This window comes from Neovison vison, chromosome 6, assembly GCF_020171115.1.
Source record: "Neovison vison isolate M4711 chromosome 6, ASM_NN_V1, whole genome shotgun sequence".
NCBI classification, from domain to species: domain Eukaryota; kingdom Metazoa; phylum Chordata; class Mammalia; order Carnivora; family Mustelidae; genus Neogale; species Neogale vison.
The window spans coordinates 127520512-127547290 of NC_058096.1; the positions used below are offsets into that span (position 1 = coordinate 127520512).

The 26779-nt window shown below is 37.1% G+C and overlaps 1 protein-coding gene across 4 annotated transcripts in view; it reads left to right on the forward strand.

Moving 5' to 3' along the window:
- STAG1 (stromal antigen 1) overlaps positions 1–26779 on the forward strand; it is a 428984-nt gene that overhangs the window by 297014 nt on the left and 105191 nt on the right. For all 4 annotated transcript variants that reach the window (XM_044252306.1, XM_044252305.1, XM_044252303.1 and 1 more), the window contains 3 exons: positions 6192–6315; positions 21810–21908; positions 22408–22487. In XM_044252306.1, the coding sequence (XP_044108241.1) occupies positions 6192–6315; positions 21810–21908; positions 22408–22487 (303 nt within the window). The remainder of the gene's footprint in view (positions 1–6191; positions 6316–21809; positions 21909–22407; positions 22488–26779) is intronic.

Here is a 26779-nt window from a genome sequence, read left to right on the forward strand (position 1 = left end):
GAACATTTAGTGAATTAGAATATAATTTTGAGGAATTAAGCCAGGCAAAGGAGATATGTAAAAATGTTTCTAATACATAGGGGATTGTTTGAGAGGCTCCAAAAGTCCTTCACATAGGATTTCAAAAGAAAAGAGAAGTATTGGAAAATAGTATTATTGAGACGACTGAAATTTTATAAAATTGGTTTAAAAATTAAAATTGTCAGATTGGAAAGACTTAACAAGTGTTGAAGGTAAGAAAAATATTTCATGTCTAGACATACCATAATCAGAGTACATAACACCAAAGATTATGAGAAAGTCTTAAAAGCTACCAAAAATGAAAGAGTGTCTGTTATTTCAGTGATGTGAAGAGCTAAAAAGTTATTAGGCCATAAGAATGAATAATAGAAAAAGAGGTAACTTAGGAAAGATTTCAACAATTTTGAAAAAGTGAAAAGTGGATGTCTGTTGTTTTCTAGTGGTCTTTCATTTTATACTATGATGAAACATTTTAGAATAATGTCTTCAGAGCAATTCTTACACAGTACTGTGGTATGATTTATTCTGAGCAAATGGCCATTTTTTAAATGTAGTTGTCTTCCCAATATTTCATTTTTGACCTAACCTATATGTCAAATTGATAGTTAAAATGTGATATAAGGTAAAGATATTGTTCTTTAAAATGTAATATATTCTTAAAAAAAATAAAATGTAATATATTCTTGACATTCAACTTTTAATCTTATGCCTAAACTTCTGTTAATAGTAAAATATTGAGTTATGCAGGGTAGCAGACAGCCATGTCACCTGCTCTGTATGAGACTCAGTGATGCAGTGCCTTTCTGTGTATTTTGTCACTATTTTCACTAATAGATAATGTAGCAAAATTGAGATGGAAAACATTTCCAACTTTTTATTATAAAGCTATTACATTTCTAGTGCATTTTAAGTAACTCTGATCATCCTGAAATAATTAAGTAAAAGATAGAGATTCAACTAGCAAACAGGAAAGTTTCAGTTTTTCAGGTCTTTTAAACATTGTTGCCTCATAGAAGCCTTCTTTGACTTGTCCCTCCCATCAATGTATGTGCTTCTGTGTTCCCTGTACTGTCCTTTACTAATGTTTAATGTTTGCTAAAGGTGATAATTATTTTAATCATCTTTCTGTAAGTTAAGGTCTTTTTATTCTTAAGTTCTTGTTTTCAGTCTAATAAAGGATACAGTATATCTTTTCACTAGTTCTTCAGCTGTTCTTTTCTCTCTTGGGCTATTGTTTTTTTATTCTCTATAGTTCTGTTTTGGAAAATATAATTTTTTTAGCCAAATATTAGTGACAGAGAATTGGTTGAGACATGAATTCATTTTGTGCTAAAATTTAGATAGCAGCCTTCTTGGCACTTGTAATTGTTTCTCACTCTAGAGCTCTCGTGAGATTCCTTGTACATGAGAGATAATTTTAAGTGTTAAAACGCTCATATTAGCCAAGAGTTGTTCTCCAATTTATATTGCAGTTGTTTTAATTTAGTCTACTTCCTTACTGAGAAAGCATCTGTAAGAGTAGTACAAGAAGCATTTCACTAAAATTCACTAGAGTTAAATTTCATTTTGTTGTAAGCAGAAAATAATTTGAATTCCATCTGCCAGGAAAGTAATCCAAAATGAAAATTTAAAGTCCAGATATTAAATTAAAGGGTCACATCTCCCAAAAAGGCACACTAACTCTGAGGATCAGTAAATTAGGTAAATTTTTCATAGAATGAACATAATCATTTTTTATGCTATAAAAGAGTTAACAACAAAGGATGAATTAGCACAGAATTACTATTTTCTAGGTTTTCTTTTTCTTTTTGAGTTCAAAAGTAGTGTATCCTGAGTTCAATTTTAGTTATTCATTTCAAGGCCCATACACTAAAATTAGGAAAATTAGTTCATCTTATGATTGCCTTTATACCTTCCCCTGTTGTACTTTTTTCCCCCTACTTTAACCTTTACTTTGGAAACTCCCAGATATCTGCAGGTTAAACATTACTTTTCTAAATGGACTGAGGCTGGTGGAAATAGAGATTAAGGTGTTAAAAAGAAATTTTATATGGAAATCAAGGTTTAGAGGAATATTTCAGAACATTCTGCATTTTTATTTTATACTTCATCTATTGAAATAGAATGTTACTTCATAGAGGGTAGAAAAGCTGTATCTGGTAATAAAAGGATATGACAGAACTAACACCACAGGAGCTTGAAAGAATAATCAGTTTGTATTTAGAGCAAAATGAAGGCAGTGTAAGCATAGAGATGACCACAGATACGTAGATACTGATGCACTTGAGCTCTTTGGACTAAGGAAGAACTCATTCATAGACCACACTAGAAGTTTAGTTATTGGTATGGGTCTTTCATAATAGTAGAAAGCAATAATATCTTTTGCTATGTAACAAATTATTACAAAATTTGGCAAAACAAAACACCGAACAGTTACTACCTCATAATTTCTGTGGGTCGGGAATTTAGGAACAGCCTACCTAGGTGTTTTTAGCACAAGTTATCCCATTGGATTGCAGTCAAGACTTTGTTCCAGACTATAGGCCTTTAAAAGTTTGACTAGGGTTGGAGTACTTGCTTGTAAGATGCCTTACTCACATGGCTTTTGGTAGAAGAACCCAGCTACTCACAATGTGGAGTTCTCTATAGGGCAGCTAGAATGTCCTCAGGACATGGCTTTGAGAGAGTGATTCTCTGTGGAGTTCTCTATAGGGCAGCTAGAATGTCCTCAGGACATGGCTTTAAGAGAGTGATTCAAGAGAGAGAACAAAGCACAAGTCACAGTCTCTTATTTGACCTAACCTCAAGAGTCAAAAATCCATCATTTCTAACGCATCTTGTTTGTTAGAAACAAATTACTAAGTACACCCACATTTGTAAAAAATAAGAATTTGTCTCCATAAAAACTATTAACAGAGTACGTGGACATATTTTAAAGCTACCACAAAGGAGTTCTACTTTTATGTATTATCTTTGATTACATAATATAATTACCTGTAGAGAATGATTAATCTCGCAGGACTGTATCAAAAGCAAAGTGGGTTGGAGTTTTAGAACCTAAACAGGAGAGAGATTACTTAGGGATTTTTAATAGTAGCAGAATGTGTTAATCTGACCACATTCAGTCAAATTGTAAGTCGAGAAGGAATACTAAAAATTTTAAAGTTAAGATCGGAGGGGTCAGACTAGCATCTGAAACAAAGAATATGATTCCAAAAAAGACAAGTTGTATCAGAATGTTGGCAGTGCGTACAGAGAGGATCTGGGTTCTAAGAGCAGAGCCTTTAAAAGTCTAGTAAACAATATTAAAAGTCGTTAGAAATTAGGCTTAGACATAGAGGTGATTATAAAATAAAATATTTTGAACAGTATTTCTCTACTAAAAGCTAAGCCTTTATATTCTCTAGCCTTAGGAATTAGACACTCAATAATCTCAATTCCAGTAGTAATGGTATTTGTAATGGTAATGTCGGTGATAATGAGTAGAATGATCAACAGTCTTTATATGCAGTTACCATAGTTAGTAGTCTCTGTAGGTTTGTTGTTTTTTCTTTTTTATTTGTTTTCATTTTTATTTTAAAGATTTTATTTATTTGCCAGAGAGGGAGTGTGCGTGCACAAGCAGGGAGAGCAGCAGACAGAGACAGGAGCAGGCTTGCCACTAAGCAAGGAACCCAATTCCGGGATTGATCCCAGGACTCTGGGACCTGAGCTGAAGGCAGACTCTTAACTGACTGAGCCACCCAGTCAGTTAATAAAAGGAAAAATATGGAAATAACTTAAATGTCTGCCAGTGAGAGAATATATAAATGGTTTATAATTTCTCTGTATGCAGATAGGAAAACTGAACATCAGTTAAAAATTAATTAATGGCTCTGGAGCTATATAAATCAGTCTGTGTGAATTACAAAACATGGTTTGTGAAAACAAGTTGGAGAGGACATCTGCAAGACATTATTTATGTAAAGCTTTAAAATACGTATAATTGAACATAAGAAGTTCCAGCATAAAGGTACAGAAGACTGTGGTAGCCATTGAACCAAGAATAGTCCTATGCTCTTTGGGAGGGAGATATGTCAGTAAGAGGTATACAGGAAGTTTCAACTACAATATTTTATTTCTTAACTGAATAGTGGATACACATATATTCATTATATTGTCTTATGTATATTCAATGTTATAATCATCTAGGAACATTCTTTCATAGTTGTAGTAAAGCAGTTTTTTCTGCTGTATTATCTGTAAATGTTTAGATTGATGACACTTAAGAGATTATGATTGTAAACACTTATGGAAGATTTAGTAGGTGCTAGGCATAGTTCTGAGTATTTTACTTTTATTACGTGATTTCATCTCTGTGAGCACTAGGCCAGGTACGGTTTTATTCCATATATTATTCCGTATATTATTATTAACAAAATCTAAGAAAGGGAAGTAACTTGCCTAAAGCTACACAGCTTGTAATTAGTTGAACTAGGATTTGAACTTAGTATGTTTTGCTCCAGAGCCATTAGCCTCAATGCTGTAGAATCTCCCCATAAGAAGAAGGTATTGGGGCGCCTATGTGGTTCAATCAGTTTAAGCCTCTAACTCTTGGGTTAAGTTTCTTCCTTCAGCTCAGGTTATGATCTCAGGGTCCTGTGATGGACTTCCGCATCAGGCTCCCTGCTTCTCCCTCTTCCTCTGCTGCTCCCCCTGCTTGTGCTCTCTCACTCTCTCTGTCAAATAAATTAAAAAAAAAAAAAAAAAAGCTTCTGACTCCTGATTTCAGCTTAGGTCATGATCTCAGGGTCATGAGATTGAGCCGTTCATCAGGCTCCATGCTCTTAAAAAAAGGGGGGGAGTAATTAAAAAATGTAGGAAATTTAAAAATTGTGATTTAGTAATATGACTTTGAAGAGAAGATTCCTTACCTTTTTATACTTGAGCAATGACAGGGACTTAGAAGAAACTGAGATTTTATTATTAGAAATATTAGAGGATTAAATACCAGAAGTCCTAGCGCCTTACCTATTTTGTCACAAAAGAGAAACTAAGAAAAGCTCCTTAATTAACATTAAAATTCTAGCTAAGTTATTGCCAGATTAACAATTTAATTGACAGATGATTGCCTTATATAAATTGGAGAATTAAGAATTACCTAAAATTTTTAAATCATTTATGTATGGTAAATCAGAAACCTTGAAGATCTATCTACAAAAAGGAAGTTAAGATTTAACTTACCATATTCAATACGAATTTTTAAAAGCTAAATAACCAGTTGAAAGATCAGGTAAAAATAATAAAATTGTATTTGTTCATGTTTCGCAGATTTTAGAGTAAGAAAAACCATCCAAGGAGGGTTACATTAGATGCTTATAGTGAAAAGAAAAGCCATCTGGGCATGGTGCCAAAAACCTAACTTTTGGTACATTTCACAGTATAGTCACCAAGATTGTTCCCATTGTGACTAAATGTGAATTGTTAGTGTAATTACCTTGAGGTTTTCGTTTTGTAACTGTTGTATATTTTCAAATATAGGCTTCTGTCATTTTCCCTTGTAAATATTAATTTGTGTTCTGGTCATATTTTCTCTTAATTCAGTAGATGTGTACTAACTTAAATTCACAATTAGAGAAACAATTTTAAGTTCTGTGTTATTCTGTGGTGTGGTGGTATGCTGGTTTCCTCAGATTTAACATGTTTGTTGACTCTGTAATAGTTGGGAGGCTTTCAGAAAGCTCCAACTACCATTTCCTACTCCAGTGAAAATAAAGTGAAAGATTATATCCAGAATTGTTTTTCAGTTTGATACTGATAATTTTTATTTTATAGAAAACATCTAGGGGCACCTGGGTGGCTCAGTCGGTTAAGCGTCTGCCTTCGGCTCAGGTCATGATCCCAGCATCCTGGGATCAAGCCCTGCATCAGGCTCCCTGCTCAGCAGGGAGTCTGCTGCTCCCTCTTCTCTGCCCCTCTAACTTGCTTGTGCTCTCTCTCTCTCAAATATATAAGTAAAATCTTAAAGAAAAAAGAAAACATCTAAAAAAGTAGAAGATACTCAAATTGTAGGACTTTTGAGAGTATATTGGATATAATATTTATTACTTGCTGAAAATTAGTATGAAGTACATTCTAGTTTGGGATGTTAATCTGAGGTTTGTTTTTTTTTGTTTTGTTTTCTCCTCTAGTGATGCTATTGCTGAGATTAGAGCCATTTGTATTGAGGAAATTGGAGTATGGATGAAAATGTATAGTGATGCCTTCCTAAATGACAGTTACCTAAAATATGTTGGCTGGACTCTTCATGATAGGGTAAGTTACTCTCTTCCAGGCTTTCATAAAAGATATGCTTGTATAAGATACTAGAATGCTAGGAATTAAGATGGCAATGGTTGGTTTTTTAGGAGTTATAATAATAATGGAAATTTAAGATGATACACTTGAATAACTATTCATTTGATGGCCATGACAAAACTTGAGACATTGGCCCACATGAAAACTCTGTCACTTAGTTGTAATACTGTCTTAAACCAGGTTGACAACCTGGTACATCTAAAGTTTTAAGAGAATATAGCATCCTAAGAAACTAATTATAATCTTTTTCTAGTTTGGAATCAAAAGGAATTCTTTGTTTCTCTTAATATGTAAAAATAAACTTTTCTTTTGAGTTTATTAAGGCCATACCACAGTAGAGTGTTTTATCAGAGTTGAATAGATTTATTCGACTTTAAAATATTTGATCTAAAAATCTTTTTATTTCTATGCCTTTAGAAAAGGTTCTGATTTTAAAAGGAATCCCACATTATCAAATCCTGAATAAGTAATCCTCAAAATAACCAAGGGTAGGAGTGACAAATCATTGGAATTTTTATATTGAATGACCTGACATTCTATTATTTGAATTGCCAGATATTCACAAATACAGAAATACTACAGTTCATTTTAAACTGTTATCATCTATTATTTGAATTGTTAGAAGTATCATAGCTATTAGAAGACATTTTTTAATGCACTTACATCGTTAGACTTTTAAGTCAATTTTGGTAGTATTCTAAGACTTATTTTCTACGTATCACTGTTAACAGGCTGTAGAGCATTTACTTTTTAAATAGCCCCATGATGGGGCACCTGAGTGGCTCAGTCGATTGAGTATCTGACTCTTGATTTCGGCTGGCGTCATGATCTCAGGGTTGTGAGAAGGAAACCCCTGTCAGCCTCAGTGCTAGGCAGGGACTCTGCTTGAGATTCTCTCTCTCCCCTGACCTCTGTCCCTTCTACCAGCCCCCCTCACAAGCACGCCCTCTCTCCCTAAGATTAATAAACAAATCTTTCTAAAATAAATAGCAGCATGCTAAGTATTATCAAAAACATTTTGAAAACCACAAAATTACATATATTATAATAAAACAGCCCTTGGGCATTTTACAGGCCATTTTTGCTGTAAGAGTTCAGAGTATAGGGAGATCATCACAAGTTGGCTGTTTAACTTCACAATTATTTTTTATTTTTTCAGTGTTCCAAGATTCATTGTTTATGCACCACACCCAGTGCTCAATGCAATATGTGCCCTCCTTAATACCCACCACCAGGCTAACCCATTCCCCCAGCCCCCGCCTTCAAAAACCCTCAGATTATTTCTTAGAGTCCATAGTTTCTCGTGCTTCATCTCCCCCTCTGATTTACCCCAGTTCACTTTTCCTTTCCTTTTCCTAATTTCGTCCATGTTATTCCTTGGGCTCCACAAGTAAGTGAAACCATGTCATAATGTACTTTCTCTTCTTATTTTACTCAGCATAATCTCCTCCAGTCCCATCCATGTTGACACAAAAGTTGGGTATTCATCCTCTGATGGAGGTGTAATATTCCATTGTGTATATGGACCAAATCTTCTTTATCCATTCCTCTGTTGAAGGGCATCTTGGCTCTTTCTACAGTTTGGCAATTGTGGCCGTTGCTGCTATGAACATTGGGGTACAAATGGCTGTTCTTTTCACTATATCTGTATCTTTGGGTTAAATACCCAGTAATGCAGGGTCATAGGGAAGCTCTTTTTAATTTCTTAAGGAATCTCCACACTGTTCTCCAAAGTGGCTGCACCAACTTGCATTCCCACCAACAGTGTAAGAGGGTTCCCATTTCTCCACACCTTCTCCAACACTTGTTGTTTCCTGTCCTGATAATTTTGGCCATTCTAACTGGTGTAAGGTGGTATCCCAGTGAGGTTTTGATTTGAATTTCCCTGATGGCTAATGATGATGAACATTTTTTCATGTGTCTGTTAGCCATTTGTTTGTCTTCTTTGGAGAAGTGTCTGTTCATGTCTTCTGCCCATTTTTTGACGTGATTATCTGTTTTTTGGGGGTTAAGTTTGTGAAGTTCTTTATATAGATTTTGGGTATCAGCCCTTTATCTGTAGTGTCATTTGCATATATCTTCTCCCATTCCGTGGGTTGCCTCTTTGTTTTGTTGACTGTTTCCTTTGCTGTGCAGAAACTTTTGATCTTGATGAAGTCCCAAAAGTTTATTTTCACTTCTGTTTCCTTTGCCTTTGGAGACATGTTTTAAAAGAAGTTGCTGTGTCTGATGTCAAAGATTACTGGCTATGTTCTCCTCTAGGATTTTGATAGATTCCTGCCTCACATTGAGGTCTTTTATCCATTTCGAGTTTATCTTTATGAATTTTTTTTTAACAAATTGACTCTGCAGACCGACCATTCTTCTATACATTGCTGTCCAATTTTCCCAGCACCATTTATTGAAGAGACCGTCTTTTTTCAACACTGGGTAGTTTTTCCTGCTTTGTCGAAGATTATTTGACCATGGAGTTGAGGGTCCATATCTGGACTCTGTTCTGTTCCACTGGTTTATGTGTCTGTTTCTGTGCCAGTACCATGCTGTCTTGGTTATCATAGCTTTGTAATAAAGCTTGAAATCAGGCAGTGTGATGCCCCCAGTTTTGTTTTTCTTTTTCAACATTTCCTTAGTGATTTGAGGTCTTTTCTGGTTCCATCTAAATTTTAGGATTGTTTGTTCCAGCATTTTGAAAAATGCCAGTGGAATTTTGATCAGGATGGCTTTGAAAGTATAGATTGCTCTAGCCAGTATAGACATTTTAACAACGTTTATTCTTCCAATCCATGAGCATGGACTGCTTTTCCATCTTTTTGTGTCTTCTTCAATTTCTTTCATGAGTGTTCTGTAGTTCTTCAAGTACAGATCCTTTACCTCTTTGGTTAGTATTCCCAGGTATCTTATGGTTCTTGGTGGTATAGTAAATGGAATCGATTCTCTAATTTCCCTTTCTATATTTTCATTGTTAGTTTATAAGAAAACAACTGATTTCTGTGCATTGGTTTTGTATCCTGCCACATTACTCAATTGCTGTATGAGTTCTAGTAGTTTGGGGTGGAGTCTTTTGGGTTTTCCATTTTAAGTATCATGTCATCTGTGAAGAGAGAGGGTTTGATTTCTTCTTTGCCAATTGGATATGATTTGTTTCTGGTGTTGTCTGATTGCTGTTGCTAGGACTTCTAGTACTATATTGAACAACAGTGGTGAGAGTGGGCATCCTTGTCGTGTTCCTGATGTCAGTGGGAAAGCTCTCAGCTTTTCCCCATTGAGAATGATACTCACTGTGGGTTTTTCATAGATAGATTTATGAAGTTGAGGAATATTCCCTCTATCCCTATGCTTTGAAGAGTTTTAATCAGGAACGGATGCTCTATCTTGTCAAATGCTTTTTCTGAATCAGTTGAGAGGACTATGTGGTCTTCTCTCTTCTCTTATTGATTTGTTCTGTCACACTGATTGGTTTCTGAATGTTGAACCATCCTTGCATCCCCCGGATAAATCCCACCTGATAATGGGGGATAATCTTTTTAATATACTGTTGGATCCTGTTAGCTAGGATCTTGTTGAGAATCTTGGCATCCATATTCATCAGGTTAGGGATCAGGGTAATACTGGCTTCATAAAAAGAGTCTGCAAGTTTTCCTTCTGTTTCTATTTTTTGAAACCGCTTCAGGAGAATAGATCTTATTTCTTCTTTGAATGTTTGGTAGAATTCCCTAGGGAATCCATCAGGTCTTGAGGTCTTATTTTTTGGGAGGTTTTTGATCACTGCTTCAATCCTATTACTAGATATCAGTCTACTCATGTTGTCAGTTTCTTCTGTTTCAGTCTTGGAAGTTTACATTTTTCCAGGAATGCATTCATTTCTTCTCAGTTGCTTAGCATATTGGGTTGTAGTTGTTCATAATAATTTCTGATGATTGTTTCTATTTCCTTGGTGTCAGTCGTGATCTCTCCCCTTTCATTCATGATTTTATTAATTTGGGTCCTTTCTCTTTCTTTTGTATTAGTTTGGCCAGTGGTTTATCGATCTTATGAATTCTTTTAAAGAACCAGCTTCTAGTTTCGTTGATGTATTCTACTGTAGCTCTAGTTTCTAATTCATTATCTCTGTCCTAATTTTAATTATTCCCTTCTTGTGCATGGGGTTGGCTTAATCTGTTGTTGATTTTCCAATTTCTTAAGGTGTAAGGAGATTTGGTGTATTCAGGATTTTTCAGTTTTTTTGCGTGACGCTTGGATGACTATCAGTTTCCCCCTTAGGACCGCTTTTGCTGTATCCCATAGGTTTTGGACCGAAGTGTCTTCATTTTCATTCATTTCCATGAATTGTTTAAGTTCTTCCTTGATTTCCTGGTTGATCCAAACATTCTTGAGCAGAATGATCTTTAGCTTCCAAGTGTTTGAATTCCTTCCAAACTTTCTTGCGATTGAGTTCAGTTTCAAAGCATTGTGGTCTGAGAATATGCAAGGAATAATCTCGGTCTTTTGTTATCGGTTGAACCCTGATTTGTGACTCAGTATGTGGTCTATTCTGGAGAAAGTTCCATGTGCAGTTGAGAAGAATGAGTATTCTTTTTGTTTTTTGTTTTTTTTTTAAGATTTTATTTATTTATTTGACAGAGAGAGAGATCACAAGTAGGCAAAAGGCAGACAGAGAGAGAGGAAGGGAAGCAGGCTCCCTGCTGAGCAGAGAGCCTGATGCGGGACTCGATCCCAGGACCCTGAGATCATGACCTGAGCCGAAGGCAGCGGCTTAACCCACTGAACCACTCAGGCGCCCGAGAAGAATGAGTATTCTGTTGTCTGGTCCAATGTATCATTCAAAGTTCTGGTTTCTTTGTTGATTTTCTGCTTAGAAGATCTGTCTGTTGCTGAGAGTAGCATGTTAAGATCCCCTACAATTAATGTATTCATATCAGTATGACTCTTTATTTTGATTAACAGGTGGCTTGTGTAGTTGGCTGCTCCCATATTGGGAGCATAAATATTTATAATTGTTGAATCTTCATGGTGGATAGACCCTTTAAGAATGATGTAGTGTCCTTCTGTATCTCTGACTTAAGTGTTTAGCTTAAAATCTAATTTATCTAGTATGAGAATCACCACTCCATCTTTCTTTTGAGGCCTGTTGGCCTGAAAGATGGTTCTTCATCCCTTCACTTTCAGTCTGGGTATATCTTTAGGTTCAAAATGTGTCTCTTGTAGACAGCATATAAATGGGTCCTGTTGTTTTATCCGTTCGGCAACCCGGTGCTGTTTATGGGAGCATTTAGGCCGTTCACATTGAGAGTGATTATTTAAAGATAAGTCTTTATGGATATCATGTTGCCTGTGAAGTCCTTGTTTCTATAGATTGTCTATGTAGATTTCTATTCTGTGTCATTCTTGGATTCTTTTTACTTCTTACTTATTTTTAATTAATGATTAAAAGGGGCTCTTAATCCCATACTTAATTTGGAGGAATACTCAGTTGGTACATAGTGAATTTTTTCCTGAATATTTATCTTCCCTAGCATTTCAAAATTCTTTTCTCTACACTGATAAACCCCAAGCATAATCCTAGGTTTTCTTTTTCTAATCCTCATGTGGAATTCAGGACTTGCACAGCTAAGCCTCATCTCAGGTTTATACAATTAAATTTTATACATTTTGAGAGAAAGAATTACACAGCATGTCCTTACAGGTGTACACACATGGCTAAATCAACAAGACAAACTTTTTAATAGGAATACATCTAAAGTTCTGCATTTTATTCCCCAGCACTACCCTACCCACTACTTCCTCTGGGAAAAACACTTTTTTTTTTTTTTTGGGTGGCTTACCAAGAAACAAACCAACATTATTTTAAAATAAATCATTAAACTCTGTAAAAGCTTTCTGTCTGGAGGGAGGTTTTATTTATTGTTGATAAAATGATAGAAGGATACTGATTTCAGTAAAATGTTTTTATAAACCTCTTTTACAATCTCCCATTACTTAATTTAGAAAAGCTATAAGTATTAATCCCTTCTCAGCTTTCCTTTTTGTCATTCTAATATCACTGTAATCTTATACTATTTTTCCCCCCTGAGGAGTGTAGTCATTTGCTTTTTCTTTTTTTAATCATCAGTTTGAAACTGCTTATTCTATAGGCCATCGCCTGTGCCTTCAGACTGTCCTGTGTTTTCAAATGAGCTGATAAAATTCCTGTCTTTTTTCTAAATTTACATTGCAATTGTAAATTGCATTTTTTCAGTTTTATGGAGATATAATTGACATAACATTATAGTAGTTTAAGGTGTACAGCAAGGATTTGATACTCCTGTGTCTTGATTTTAGAATATCAGTCTGCCCTTCTCAGTAAGACATTTTTTGATACTGCCAGTTTATATAAATTTTTATATGTTTTAGTCAGTAGAAAGATAGCAACTTCTAACAACTAAAGGAGTTATTTTTTAGAAATTCAGTTTGTGTTTCTGTTGACCAAATCTTATTTCTAAATTCTCTACCCATTGGTTTTTGGTTCTTTCATTGTTGGTGACACAGAATAGGTCTAATTTAAACACAACTATAGTAATCTCTGTGTTCTAGACTAAATATCTTAGTTTTTTTTTTTTATTTATATTCATGACACTAGATTACCTTTCTCTTTCCTTTATAGTTTGTTGCTATTGCTCTGTATTGCTTTCACTTGGCTAAGGTGTATAGTTCTACTTCTTAAATTTTCATTTATTTGTGGGGGGGCAGAGGAAGAAAGAGACTCTTAAGCAGGCTCCACACCCAGCATGGAGCCCGACACAGGGCTCGGTCTTAGAGCCCTGAGATCATGACCTGAGGCGAAATCACAAGTTGGACACTTAATGGACTGAGCCACCCAGGCACCCCCAGTCCTTCTACTTTCTTATATGTGCTTGATTCCTCATATCAAAATCTCTTAGAGCTTGGGTGGGGTTTATTTTCTGTTAGTCCACCCCATTTCATCTTCTATGTTGACTTATCCCATATCCTGTTTCTTTCTAGTTTACCCAAAAGCTTTTTAGCTCTGTATTTGCCAAGCAAATGATACCTGATGCCTATCATCAGAGGTAGAAGTTCTAACATTTGTGCCCACTCAATCTTGATACCAGGTTCACCGAGGAAAACACAACACAGTCAAGCACTGGGTGACACAGTACTCATATACGAGGGGGCAGAGCAAGACTGGTTTCACTAGTGGGCATTGGTCCCCCAAGGACAGCAGTCAACACAGGACACTTTCCCTGCATGCTCCTCTCTTATGCTACAGAGCTAAGGACCTTGTCCCCTCCCCTCAGGAGACAGATTTAGTAGTGAGTTTGGCCAGGTGCCATATGACTTAAAATATGTGAGCAGGACAAGAGAACCCACACTGAGTCTGAAATAGGAAACATATTCCCACACAAGGCAGTTACCCTAGCCATGATTGCAAAGGCTCATTTCTTGATAATGAAATGTTCCAGTCCCATAGCCCATTCTTAGCAGCCAGGTAGAAGTCAAAAAGACTGTATATAGAGGACTGCCTTTCCCAACAGTCCATACCTCACCCCTGCTTGGCCCCTGAAGTGGCGGATAAAGCATATCAAATCCTGTAGGACCATTGCCCACCCCAAACTTGGAGCAAGAATTGGGTCCAGTAGTGTCCTTGAACAACCTATATGGATGTGGATTTCTCATAAAGCTTCCCTCTCATTCGGATGGCACTTCACCAGGATGATTAAGAGAGCCAGACCCAGGAGGATGTTTAGGCTTTTTTTGAGAATTATCTTCAAGTAGGAACCTCACGTGTCTGGAGTAAGCCAACTAAAAAGGTTAAAAACTGAGTCTGAGGGGATTGTGAATGTACTGCTAATTACCATCCCACCTGTGTGTGGATATTTACCAGCTCATATTTTAACTTACCTGAATTGTTGACATATACACAGCAGAAAGTGCTGGCAGTCACACAAACACCACCCTCTTCTGCTCCCATATGATTGAGGGCTGTCTATCACCATGTAGGCTGGTGAGTTCACTGAGTCTTGTTGATCTTGTATGGCTTAGACAGTAGCATTAACTACTTCTGCCATGGTTAAGGACATAATACCATTTTTTCTAGGGTCCGTACACCTATACCCAGTATTTGAATTTGGATAATTGAATGAAACCAGTGGTTAATTTGTCTTCCTGGGAGAGAACTGTGTACCACCTCTGTAGTGTGTTGGCAAAGTGGATCCTTTCCACCCCTCTGTGCAGTTCTTGACATGGATAAGGCAATAAAATCTTTCCCTTGGAGGCATACATTTTGTTGTCCATTAGAGTCCACAGAGAAATATATAGGTGACATCTTCCAGGGATTTGTTCTCATAATACTAGTTCTCATAATACTAGTTCAGTTATACACAGCCCCAGCCTGCTTTTGCTTTGTGATTGCAGAGAGAGAAAAGTTATGTATTGGACTTCCAATTCCAGAATGTCAGTATAGATCAGTAATAACCATTCTGGTACAGGGGTCTTTTTCTGTTACATCATAGATAATATTAAAGCAAGGGACTCGAGTATGCCTGCATCTGGATCTGTATTGAAGGACTCATCTGGTGATCTGACCCATTGATAGCTTCAGGAACATCTGTGTTCTTGTGTATTGACCATGTCCATTACAGTGGGAGTGTAGGATAAGAGGAACTTTATTCAGAATGACAAATCGAGCATTGGTTAAGTTTGCCTTCATTCACTATGGATGTACTGATTTTTATCAAGGTTATACCAGGCATTCTGTAGAAGAGGATACTGTAGAAATGAGAAGAAAGAGTATTATTCCTACCTGTCTTTCACTCCATGAACCTTCTGAGGCCTGAAAGGTCCTAGTCTGCTATTTGGGGTGTTAGTTGCCTGGGTATTGCAACCCATGCTATCTGTCCCAATCCTAATGGTACTTACTGCCTTTTTGAGAACCCAGTGTATTGCTTGACCCAGACTTGTTCTCCTCAGTTGGCCAATCCCAAAAGGGAGGCCATGTGCTGCATAATCTTGACTTGTCCAGTAATGTCACCCACCTGATTTGAAGGGTCAAATGTTCTCAATACTACTAGAAGGACCCTAGCACCATGATACTTCTTAGTTTTGTCTCCCACCCTTGTGGTTTCCCATAGAAGGGAGGTGCCAAGGGAGGAAGCATCACATCCAGATTAGAATCAGGAGGCCATGTCTGGTGTGCTATGACAGCAGAACTGTAAACTACCCCCAAAGACATACATTCCCAAATGACAAAAGGAATGATTTGGTATACTGAAATTGGGATTTTGTAGGCATAGTCTAAACACATATCTGCCTACTCCACCCTCACCCCATCCAAGTTCAGTATTTCCAGTATGTATTGTAGGGCCATGTTTCCCTTGCATTACAGTGCATTGTTTAGTAGCCATACAGCCATACAGTCAGATGAGGGTACCAATCCACTAGTAGGCTGTCTTGGTATTCTTTCTTTAGTTGGTGTGTAAATCAATCATTTATTCATTTAGTGGCTCTATTGGCATGCTGGTTATAGTGTGCATTGGAAAGTACATTTCCATGGGATTATGCCCGTTTGTGGTCTCAATAGGGTAATGAAGGATATTCCTTGGTCAGAGTGAAATCTTACAGGGTGTCCAAAAATATGACATAAGTTTTATTCAAGGACAGCTGTGAGAATTTCAGCCAGCATTCAAATGTCAGATTGGAATAGTAATACTGTAGCCTGAGAATGGCCATGAGGCATCATCTGTGTGCATGGCTGTGGTCTGGGGGTACATTGTGATCAATCTCCCAGACCGAGGTTGGTCCCAGTCCTTGATTAATATGTCCCAGTTCTCCTCCTAGATGATATGAGTATATTGAGAAGAATCACAAGATTGCACTGCATCATTAGTCTTGGTGTCTTCCAGAGTCATCTGTTGGGCTTTATCATGTTTTTGGGGTGTAGGGGGAGCTTTATCACATTTTTCGCATCAGAAAAGACTCCCATGTCCAGTTCACAGATGTACCCACTGGGAGATTGTTGCAGCCTGCTAGGCACAAGCTGGATTGCCACAAGAGTGCTGTTTATGTTTTTATTTTAGAAGGTCTTTTCCCATGAGTATCCACATGAGTGACATACATGTTTTCATCCCAGACAGCAAGCTGCTGCCTTAGTTATTTTCCACACACAGGACATCCCTTAATACTTAATAGTCTCAGTCAAAAGCTGTCCATCCATTGGCCAAATGGCATCTGCAACTCTGCAGACCCTATCTGCTTTAGTTTCACAGAGTGGTCAGTAAACCATGGTTTATTGCACATTTTTTAATCTTTTGCCCCAGGTAGCCTTAGGAGGGGCCAAAGCATTCTCTGTGAGTTGTTTATGCCTTTCTGATAAGCTGGCTATTTGCTTTTGGAGCCTGCTAGTCCCTTGGGATGTTAGCCAGGCCTGATCTTGGAAGTACCATTTCCATTTTTATGATTGAACTTTGTTGAGCCTTTTTAATTTTATTGGTAGCCTTTGTCATCACCCAAGTGAAAATGGGTAGTTCAGGTTGCAGTGTCCTATGTGGCATTCTAGATGTACCATGCCCCATCTTTATTGGTGCCCAAGAGCAAGCAAAGAAATGTCATTCAAAAGAGGTATATTGCTGGGGCGCCTGGGTGGGTCAGTGCATTAAGCCGCTGCCTTCGGCTCAGGTCATGATCTCAGTGTCCTGGGATCGAGCCCCGCATCGGGCTCTTTGCTTGGCGGGAGCCTGCTTCTCTCTCTCTCTCTCTGCCTGACTCTCCGCCTGCTTGTAATCTCTCTCTCTGTCAAATAAATAAATAAAATCTTTAAAAAAAAAATAAAAACAAAACAAGAGGTATATTGCGGGGCTCCTGGGTAACTCAGTTGATTAAGCATCTGACTCTTGGTTTCAGCTCAGGTCTCCACCTCATGGGTTGTGGGATCAAGCCCCACATTGGGCTCTGTGCTCAGTGGGGAGTCTGCTTGGAGATTCTCTCCCTCTGCTCCCCCCCAAATAAATAAATCTTGGCAGGGGGTGGTAGCTTCTAGAGGTTTCAGATTCAGAGTGCTTGAGGACAGTGCAACCCAGTGACAATTTCCTGCTGCCACAGACTAATCAGTATGTAGAGGGGTTGTGGAAACCTGCAGTTCCATCAGACTAACAAGTTTCAAAGGTTCCAAAAGCTGTGCCTGGCCCATGGCTTGTTGAACACCTCTAAGGCCTGCTGCTGCAAGACTTCATTTAAAATTGACTACTCTGCGGGTCATCTCAATGAAGGGAGCCAAGAAAGCACTCTGGTGGGACACATGCTATTTAAACTACCCAAAGAGGTCCTCTAGCAGTTGGGCTTCCTTTTTATTAGTGGGTGCTGCTAGGGCCTGTATTATTTCTATGTTTCTAGAATACTTTGGTTTCCTACTCAAGTGTCCCCTAGCAATTGCACCTGCTTTGCCAGGCTCAAGACTTTGTCTAGTTTTATATTCAAATTGGCACTAATCATTCTATCAGTGACCAAGTCCAGCACTATAGCCATATATTTTTCATCAAACCCATTCAATCATGGCATATTGCAGGCTGTTTTGTATGAATGCAAATTGGTCCTAATCCTCATCCTGCAAAGGAACCAAGTAAAAGTCATTAGCCAGAGCAGTAACAGTGTACAAGTTTTCCATGTGGATTGCCAGGGTGATAATGTCAGGGGCCCAAGCAGGAATGTCCATGTTTAACCTGTGATAATCTGTCAGCCTCTGAGGTCCAGAGGCCTTCTTGACTGGCCAGACTGGGCTATTAAATTTTGACAGGGTGGTTAATAGCACCTCTACTTATCTTAAGTGTTGAATTAATAGAATAATGTCCTTTTCAGTATTTTTGTTGAACAGTGTGCCATGCTTTGGGCATGGTGTTGGTAAGGAATATACCTTGTCCATAATGCTTGAGTCTGCCCTTACTGTGGTGCCCACCCCTTGAGGTGGTGATGGTGTTCAGTAGCACACACAGCCAAAATGCTAATACCTATTTATGTACTCAGTGGTGGGAACCACAATCATTAGCATCCAAAATGGTCCAAAGAACCCCATCTAGAAGCCCATGTGGACTTATCTATCATAAGTAACTATATCCTCCTCAAAACTACCCAAAGCTGTTGTTTTAATTATTGTCATTGGGGCACTAATAGCCAAGGGACCCAAAATAATTAGTAAAAATCGTTAAAAAATTAGTTATTGAGGAGCAGGTATGTGTTAGGCACTAGTTAAGCAGTATTCACATTTCAGTCGGATTTTGTGTAATGGAAAAACAACAAAGCTTTTAGATGGTATAATAGAAATAACTTGCAGAATATAGTTGAGCCCCAGAATAGAGCAGTTACCTAAAAGGCAACTGGAGTTTTCATATCAGTTATTACACAGTTTTCTGAGGTACTGTCATGGGTACCATCTTATTTGTTAAGTTCCTGTAGTGTAGGCAGGGCATGTTACAGATAAAGAACCAAGATTTAGGAAGAGAGGTAGTTGACCAGGAGGCATCACTGGACAAAGTAGAGATAAAATTCACTTAATGTCTCTTCTCTACTTATAATTGGGTGTATGAACTTAGGTAGATGGACTTATTTCATCTTTGATGGCCTTATTTTCAAATCTGTAATTGGAGAGAAGTGAGGAAACTGTTTACATGCTATCTTAGATCTAGGGTTGTGATTTTATGTTGGGACAGCTGTCCTTAGTCTTTTGCTCACCCATTGTTGATTTTTTGTAAGTATATGTTTCACGTAATACTTTTGTTGGCTTCCCCCCTATTTTGCCTCCTGGAATACCATGTCCTGTGAGCCATTTCCATAGATCAATGTGGACTGCCCTCTGACTTTGCTGTCCACTAAAATTATTATGCCTCCCCACCCCCAATCAGCATCTGCTAGTTATGAGAATTCTACCTTGTCTATGCTACTCTGTGCTCATATCTCCATTGCTATCAGAAGCTAAAATTTAAATAAATAAATAAATAATTTTTTTTTTTAAAGATTTTATTTATTTATTTGAGAGAGAGAGACAGTGAGAGAGAGCATGAGCGAGGAGAAGGTCAGAGAGCGAAGCAGACTCCCCATGGAGCTGGGAGCCTGATGCGGGACTCGATCCCGGGACTCCAGGATCACGCCCTGAGCCGAAGGCAGTCGTCCAACCAACTGAGCCACCCAGGCGTCTCTAAATAAATTTTTTTGAGTGTCTTCTGTCAGCCTTAAACTATAGAACACACTTACTGTGAATCTTCTCAGGAAGGATTATGCCTGTATCACTAGTATTTTCCTTTAAACAGAGTATTCTCAGAGCCCTTATGAGGAACATATTCAACTGGTAGGTCTTCTGAGTTTAATAATAGATCCTTTCTGGCATGCTTTCCTGTGTCTTTAAATTCCTTCCTTCACAGTCTGCCACAATGATTTTGTCATCTCTGTGTCATTTAATACGCGGATTGCTTCTTCTAGAGCTACCCAGTAAGACATTAGGCCATTCCAAAGGCCCTTACAGAGTCTTACGTCCTATTTCAAAGGAGAGTGCCCTGTATCTAAGAACTGTCCTATATCTTGTTTTCTCTAACCACACCCTCAGCAACCACCAGCATATTTTCCTGGTTCTTGCTGTCCTGCTCCTGCAGCACTCTGTAGCATATATTTAATTACTAATTTCATATTAAAAGGTTATCTTAGAGGTTGTCCTGCCCTGAAACAAGGAGGTTAGGCTGTTTTACCCTCTATCATTCTCCACTGGCTATGAGCCTCATCCCGGAGGGAGGGAAAGGGTGTAGACAGGGCAGTGTGGAGCATAACCTCCCAGGAATCTCTGCCAGGTGATTCTTTTCAACCCTGCGCAGATCTCCAGAGAAAAGTGTGGGTATGAACCATTAGCAAGTCAACACAGGAGCAAGCAGGAGGATTAGCCTCGTATAGTAGAATATGGGAATCCAGTTTGGTTATTAAGAGCATCTACTACAGGTATTCCAGGTACCTCCTATGTCCTAGTGACTTTACCAACAAACATCATCTCATTCAGTAGTGCACTAGAGAACACTTGATCAGGTTGCAAGAGAGTTATTATGCACATCCCTTTGCAAATACGAGTTCAGTGACATTTCATTGGTAGCTGGAAATTGGGGATGGAGTGTTTACATCACAGAAATATGCAAATGCAACAATTCAGGGCCCCACCCATCAGAACTTACTGTTAAACTTTGACCAGCAGGGGATCTGGGTGGCTTAGTCACTCAAGTGTCTGACTTTGATTTTGGCTCAGGTCATAAGATCAAGCTCCTCCTCCCCCTCCCCCAGGCTCCATGCTGGGTATGGAGCCTGCTTAAGATTCTCTCCCTCTGCCCCTTTCTTCCTCTCTAAAAAAATAAAATGAAATAATAGATATGCCTGGGTAGGTCAGTCAATTAAGTGTCTGCTTTCAGCTCAGGTAATGATCCCAGGGTCCTGGAATGGAGTCCCACATCTGGGTTTTTGCTCAGCAGGAGACCTGCTTCTCCCTCTGCCTGCCACTCCCACTGCTTGTGTGCTCTGTCCTTCTCTTTCTCTCTCTCTTTCAAAAATAAATAAAATCTTTTAAAAATAATAATAGTAATAATAATCCCTGACGAGCATACATCTGCATTAATCCTTGCTTATGAAATTGGTTACCATCATTTTATAAATGAGAAATTGAGTATCAGAGTGATTAATATACTTGTCATCTTTCTTGTTGCTAATAAGCTGTGTTATTGGAAATAAAATCTAGTTTTGTTTGCTTCTAGGACTTCGACTTCTGTTATAGCACATTCTTTTTTTTTTTTTGAAGAAATTCCAGTGTCCTTTGAATATGTTGAGCGAATTGGCTAAATTTCTAATAATCGTGATTTCTCATGATCTTCACCAACATTTTCTACTGCCAAGTTAATGACTTTATTAAAGATAATCCACTAATAAATAGCAGCCTCTCTATGTCACTCTATCCGTTTGCCTCTGTTCTAAATATAAGAATATTTACCTGTTTTCTTAACTCTCCTCCTTCTAGGTTGTAAAAAGAACCCAGAAAATATTTGTTAAATGAATAAATGACGATCCTATAATAGGAAATTAGTTTTTTCTACAGGATTTTAGTAGTTATATAAGAGCAAATCAGCATAGCCTTCTGAAATTAAAATCATAGGTTAAAAATTTTCTCAGAATGTGACAGTACAACATAGGAAATACTCTATATTGAGTCAGAGTTAATAAATATTTGAAAAAGTTGTAGCTTACTCTCGGGTTTTCAGTGCATTTTTAATTAAATAGAAGTACAACACAGACTGTACAATTGCTAAGTTCTACCGTTGGTTGAATTACAGTATGATGTAAATTAAATGGATAAGCTGATAATTAGTCTTCACATATGCTTAAATCTTTTCAACTTCTTTGGCATGGAATTGACTACTTCTGTTGTGTTTTTATTTGTATTCCTGAAGCAAGGAGAAGTCAGACTGAAATGTTTGAAAGCTCTACAGAGTCTATATACCAATAGAGAATTATTCCCCAAATTGGAGTTATTCACTAACCGATTCAAGGTAAGCATCAAGAATGCTTAGTTTGTTTTTTATTTTTAAAATGCTAGTTAAAGATAGTCTAGTAAATAACATTACCATAACAAGTGTTTAGTATGTATTCTTTACTACATGTTCTTTAAATAAACCTGTCTTAAATAGATGAATGAATTTCTCCTTTACAAAAGTTATTGCCAACATGAGTTCTTATTTTTTGCCTTCAACGGAAGGCTCTCCTGCTTAAAAGAACATTTTCTTTATAAACAGCTTTTTATAGTTATAATATTTTGCACATTAAGGTTTATTTGTCTTAGTGTTAGGGAGTGCTAGATGATGAGAATTATTTTAGATTATGAACATTTATACTAATACCTCCTTTGTATGACAGTGGTAATAAGGGTTTAAGAGTAAAGCTTTCCATTTTATGTACCATTAGTCTTGCATGTACTTCCCAAAGATACTGCCTTAGGTCTGTCTCATCTTATTTTCTGCTCGTTTGGTTGATTTTTAATTTCTTTTTCAGGATCGCATTGTATCAATGACACTTGATAAGGAATATGATGTTGCTGTTGAAGCTATTCGACTGGTTACTCTGATACTTCAGTAAGTATAATATTTGTTAATAATTTAATATTGGGAGCACCTGGGTGGCTCAGTCAAATTAGGTGTCAAACTCTTGATGTCAGCTCAGGTCTTGATCTCAGTGTCATGATTTCAAGCCCTGCACTGGGCTCCATGCTGGGAGCGAGCCTACTTGAAAAAAAAATTTTTTTTCAATAATTTAATCTTGGTATTTTAATGTCTTTTTCTTGTATTATTGATGTACTTCACATATATAGCACTAATATATGTCTTACCACTTTAGGTTCTACTTTCACACTTTAAGGTTAGGTTTGAAACAAAATGGTTACTATTTTTCTTTTTTTCTGTTTTTTATTTTGACTGTTCCATGTAAAAGTTCTCTTAGGCAGTTCAGAAAAAATACCAGCAAAGTAACATATCTTTCTGTTTAAATAGAGGGAGAGAGGGGCGCCTGGATGGTTCAGTGGGCTAAGCCTCTGCCTTCGGCTCAGGTCATGATCTCAGGGTCCTGGGATCAAGCCCTGCATCGGGCTCTCTGCTCGGTAGGGAGCCTGCTTCCCCCTCTCTCTGCCTACCTCTCTGCCTACTTATGATTTCTGTCTGTCAAATAAATAAATAAACTCTTTAAAAAAAGAAAAAAAAGAGGGAGAGAGAGAGAAGGCCTCAAAAGGGATAGGTTTTTCAAATAGGCTCCTTTGAGAAGGAAAGGAAATAAGGCATTTATGACCTATGAGACCTATGAGAAAGGAAATAAGGCATTTAAATTATGTCATTCAAATAATAGAAAAATTTAAATAGCAGTAATTATCTATAGAGCTTTGACTAAAATCTAGGAAGAGTGAATGTGAGAGAATGTAGGTCTTAGCAAAGTCATTACAAATCCTCGTCCCAGTTTGTTACACTGTATCACATTCCAAATAACCATCTTTTAACCATTCCAAACAACCATCTGGTGTTTTGATCTTTTTTTTTTTTCACCTCTTTCTGATCTAGTCTAACCTACTCTTTATCATTATAGCTTTATAATACAGTATATGACATAAATAAGCCCTCCTCTTTTTGGTTGATTCCTTCTTTGCCTTTCTTTTTAAAATCCACTAGCTACTTTTGGATTACTTTTCTTCTGTATGAACTTTTTTTTTTTAAGTATGTCTGTCTAATTCCTCAAAAACTATGGCTGGGATTTTAAATATTAGGACTACATTTGTTACTAAAAGATCTGTCTTAACCGCTAACTCAGGAAACAAATGGGCAAGCCTTTGTGTGCCAAACTACTCCATCCAGGGAATAATGAAGGGGCTGGACAAATCGAAAACATAGCTCCTCGCTAGGCTTGCCAACACTGTTGCCAAACAAATTCTGATAAACTCATTGCAAGAGCGGCCATTAACTCTCAAGAGATGAAGGTTTAGAAAAGAGAAAGGGAGCGGGGGACATGGTAGTCTCAGGTCTTAACAACCAACCTCACCAGCAGGTGGAAACCTAGAATTCTGTAAAGAGAGGTTCGGGGTGTATGTGCAAGAGAGCAGACAGAGAGCACACAGTTATGGTTGAGGGTCAGTATGTGTTCAGCCACATAATGGGCAGGGAAGGGGATGTGAGGGATGTGGTCTTCCAGGCATTCTTTTGCTACCAGAGCTTTTTTGGTCTGCCAAAAGGGATGTTCTGTCACTACAAAAACACCTTCATCAGTGCCTGAAGAAAGTGTAATAATTCAGCCCATTATGTGGGCTAAACACATACTAATCCTCACCCATGATTACGTGCTATCTGCCTGCTCTTTTGAACGTTTGGTTAGATTTAAGCTCTCTTGTCTTGTTTCTGGTTTTAACTGTTGGGATCTGTGGCTGAGAACAGGACTCTATAATAAAACATTGAATTTTATGATAGATTTAGGAAAGAACTCTGTTCTTTATATGTCACTTACGCATATAAATGATGCATTTCTCTATTCATATCTCATTAGGTATTCTACACAAGGTTTAATTTTTTTCATATGTTATATTAATTATTAAATACTTTATGGTTTTGTAATGTGATTAGTTTTTAGTGTTAAAGATATTTTCTACTTGATTATTGCCAAGACATAGAAATGTTTAATTTTTATGTTAGTCTTACATGTGCAACTTATTAGAAGTCTTACATATTCTGATGGTTTGTTGATTCTCTTGGATTTATATGTAAATTATTATATATCACCAGCAAACAATTTCAGTTTTGTCTCTTTTTTTAACCTTAAAATTTTTGCTTTGTTCTCTTGTTTCATTGCATTAAGCAGGACTTTTAGCACTATAAATTTACCACTGAGAGTGGATCTTTTTGTTCTTGTTCTAGGAAAGTATTTAAAGTTCTTTGTTGCTGTAATTTCTGAGATAGATTTTTTGATGTAAGATAGAAATTGCATTGTATTCTGAGTTTTCTGGGAATTTCTTTTCAAATCTTGATGAGCCTGAATGAAATTGATACTGTCTAATGGTATACCACCCATGTATTTCTAGAATAAGTCCTGTTTGAACATAATACATATGGTTTTATTGTGTTTTATTATTTATTTATTATTGTTATATATAAAATCTTATTTAGGATTTTCTCATCTGTGTTTATGTGTAAATTTGACAGAATATTTTTTGTACTTTATCCAACTTTGAAATCAAGGTTATACTTTCTTTGTAAAATTTGTCTTTGGTAGTTTCTTGCCCTTCTGTTCTGAAACCGTTTTTTCTGTGGCAGAGATTAATCCTTCCTTGAAATTTGAGAGAATTCTCTTGTTAAAGCCATGTTAGTTTTGAATTTCTTTTGGGAAAAGGTCTTTGATTAACAATTTTAATTTAGTGTTTATCTATCTAACTTTCATTTCTTACTGTACTAATTTTGACTTTTTATAAACTTTCTAAATATATCAATTTCATCACAGTCTTTAAATTTTGTAGTTGATATTTTTATCCTTTTTATTTGTTTTATATTTTTACCTATTTATTTGAAAGGGAGAGAACAAGAGAGAGCTTGAGAGATGGGAGGATCGGGTCAGAAGGGAGAAGCAGACTCCCTGCCAAACAGGGAGCATGACCAAGTCACCCTGTAGTTGATACTTTTATTACTTCATAAAATTGTGCTATTACTTAATAATTTCTCTTCATCCTTTATTTTATTTGTATCTTTTTCTTTTTCTTTTTTTTTAAGATTTTATTTATTTATCAGAGAGAGAGGGGAGAGAGAGCGGGCACAGGCAGACAGAATGGCAGGCAGAGGCAGAGGGAGAAGCGGGCTCCCTGCCGAGCAGGGAGCCCGATGCGGGACTCGATCCCCGGACGCTGGGATCATGACCTGAGCCGAAGGCAGCTGCTTAACCAACTGAGCCACCCAGGCGTCCCAATTTTTGTATCTTTTTCTTGATCATCATGTCAGAGATTGGTCTATCTTGTTACTCCTTTTAAAGTACTATCTTCTTTTGCATCATTTGTTTCTTGTTTTCTAATAATTATACTTAAAGTAGTAAATATACTTTAAAGCACTACTTTACTACTTTCCAAAAATTTTGAATATAAAGTATTTTCATAGATACTCAGTGATAAATATTTTTATTACATTTATGATTACTGGTTTAATTATGCATTATTCAGTGGTATGTTTCTGTTCTTTCCAAATCAGATTTTTTTTAAGCTGTCATTTTTATATTGTATTGTCTGAGAATGTGTTCTGAGTGATTTGGTCAATTCTGAGTTTTCTAAATATGTTTAAGAATTACTACCTAGGGGCGCCTGGGTAGCACAGTTCATTAAGCCTCCACCTCTTGGTTTTTGCTTAGATCATAATCTCGGGGTTGGGAGATTGAGCCCTGCATTGGGCTCTGGGCTCAGCACAGAGTCTGATTGAGATTGTCCCTTACCCCCTGCCCCTCTGCTCATGAGCTCAAGCTCTCTTTTTCTGTCTCAAATAAATAAATCTTTAAAAACACCTCTGTAATTGTGTATATAGTTCTTTATTTACATTCATTACTTTGAATTTATTTAAAGTACCTATTCCTTTGAAGTGTTTTCCTTTTCAAGTCTGTTTTTAAAATATTTGACCCCGTAGTTACTCTTTCCTTATAAATTTCACAAACTTACCAGGATCTTTCCCTCAAACAAACAAGCAAACAAACAAGACACTCGACTTTACCACCGGTTTTGTTGGAAGTATCTGAAGTTTTAATATTTGTATTGTTAATGATACACCTGTGTGTCCTTGTTTATTTCATGTATCATTAGTTTTTGATGTAGTGTTCAGTGATTCATTAGTTGCTTATAACACTCAGTGCTCATCACAACGTGTGC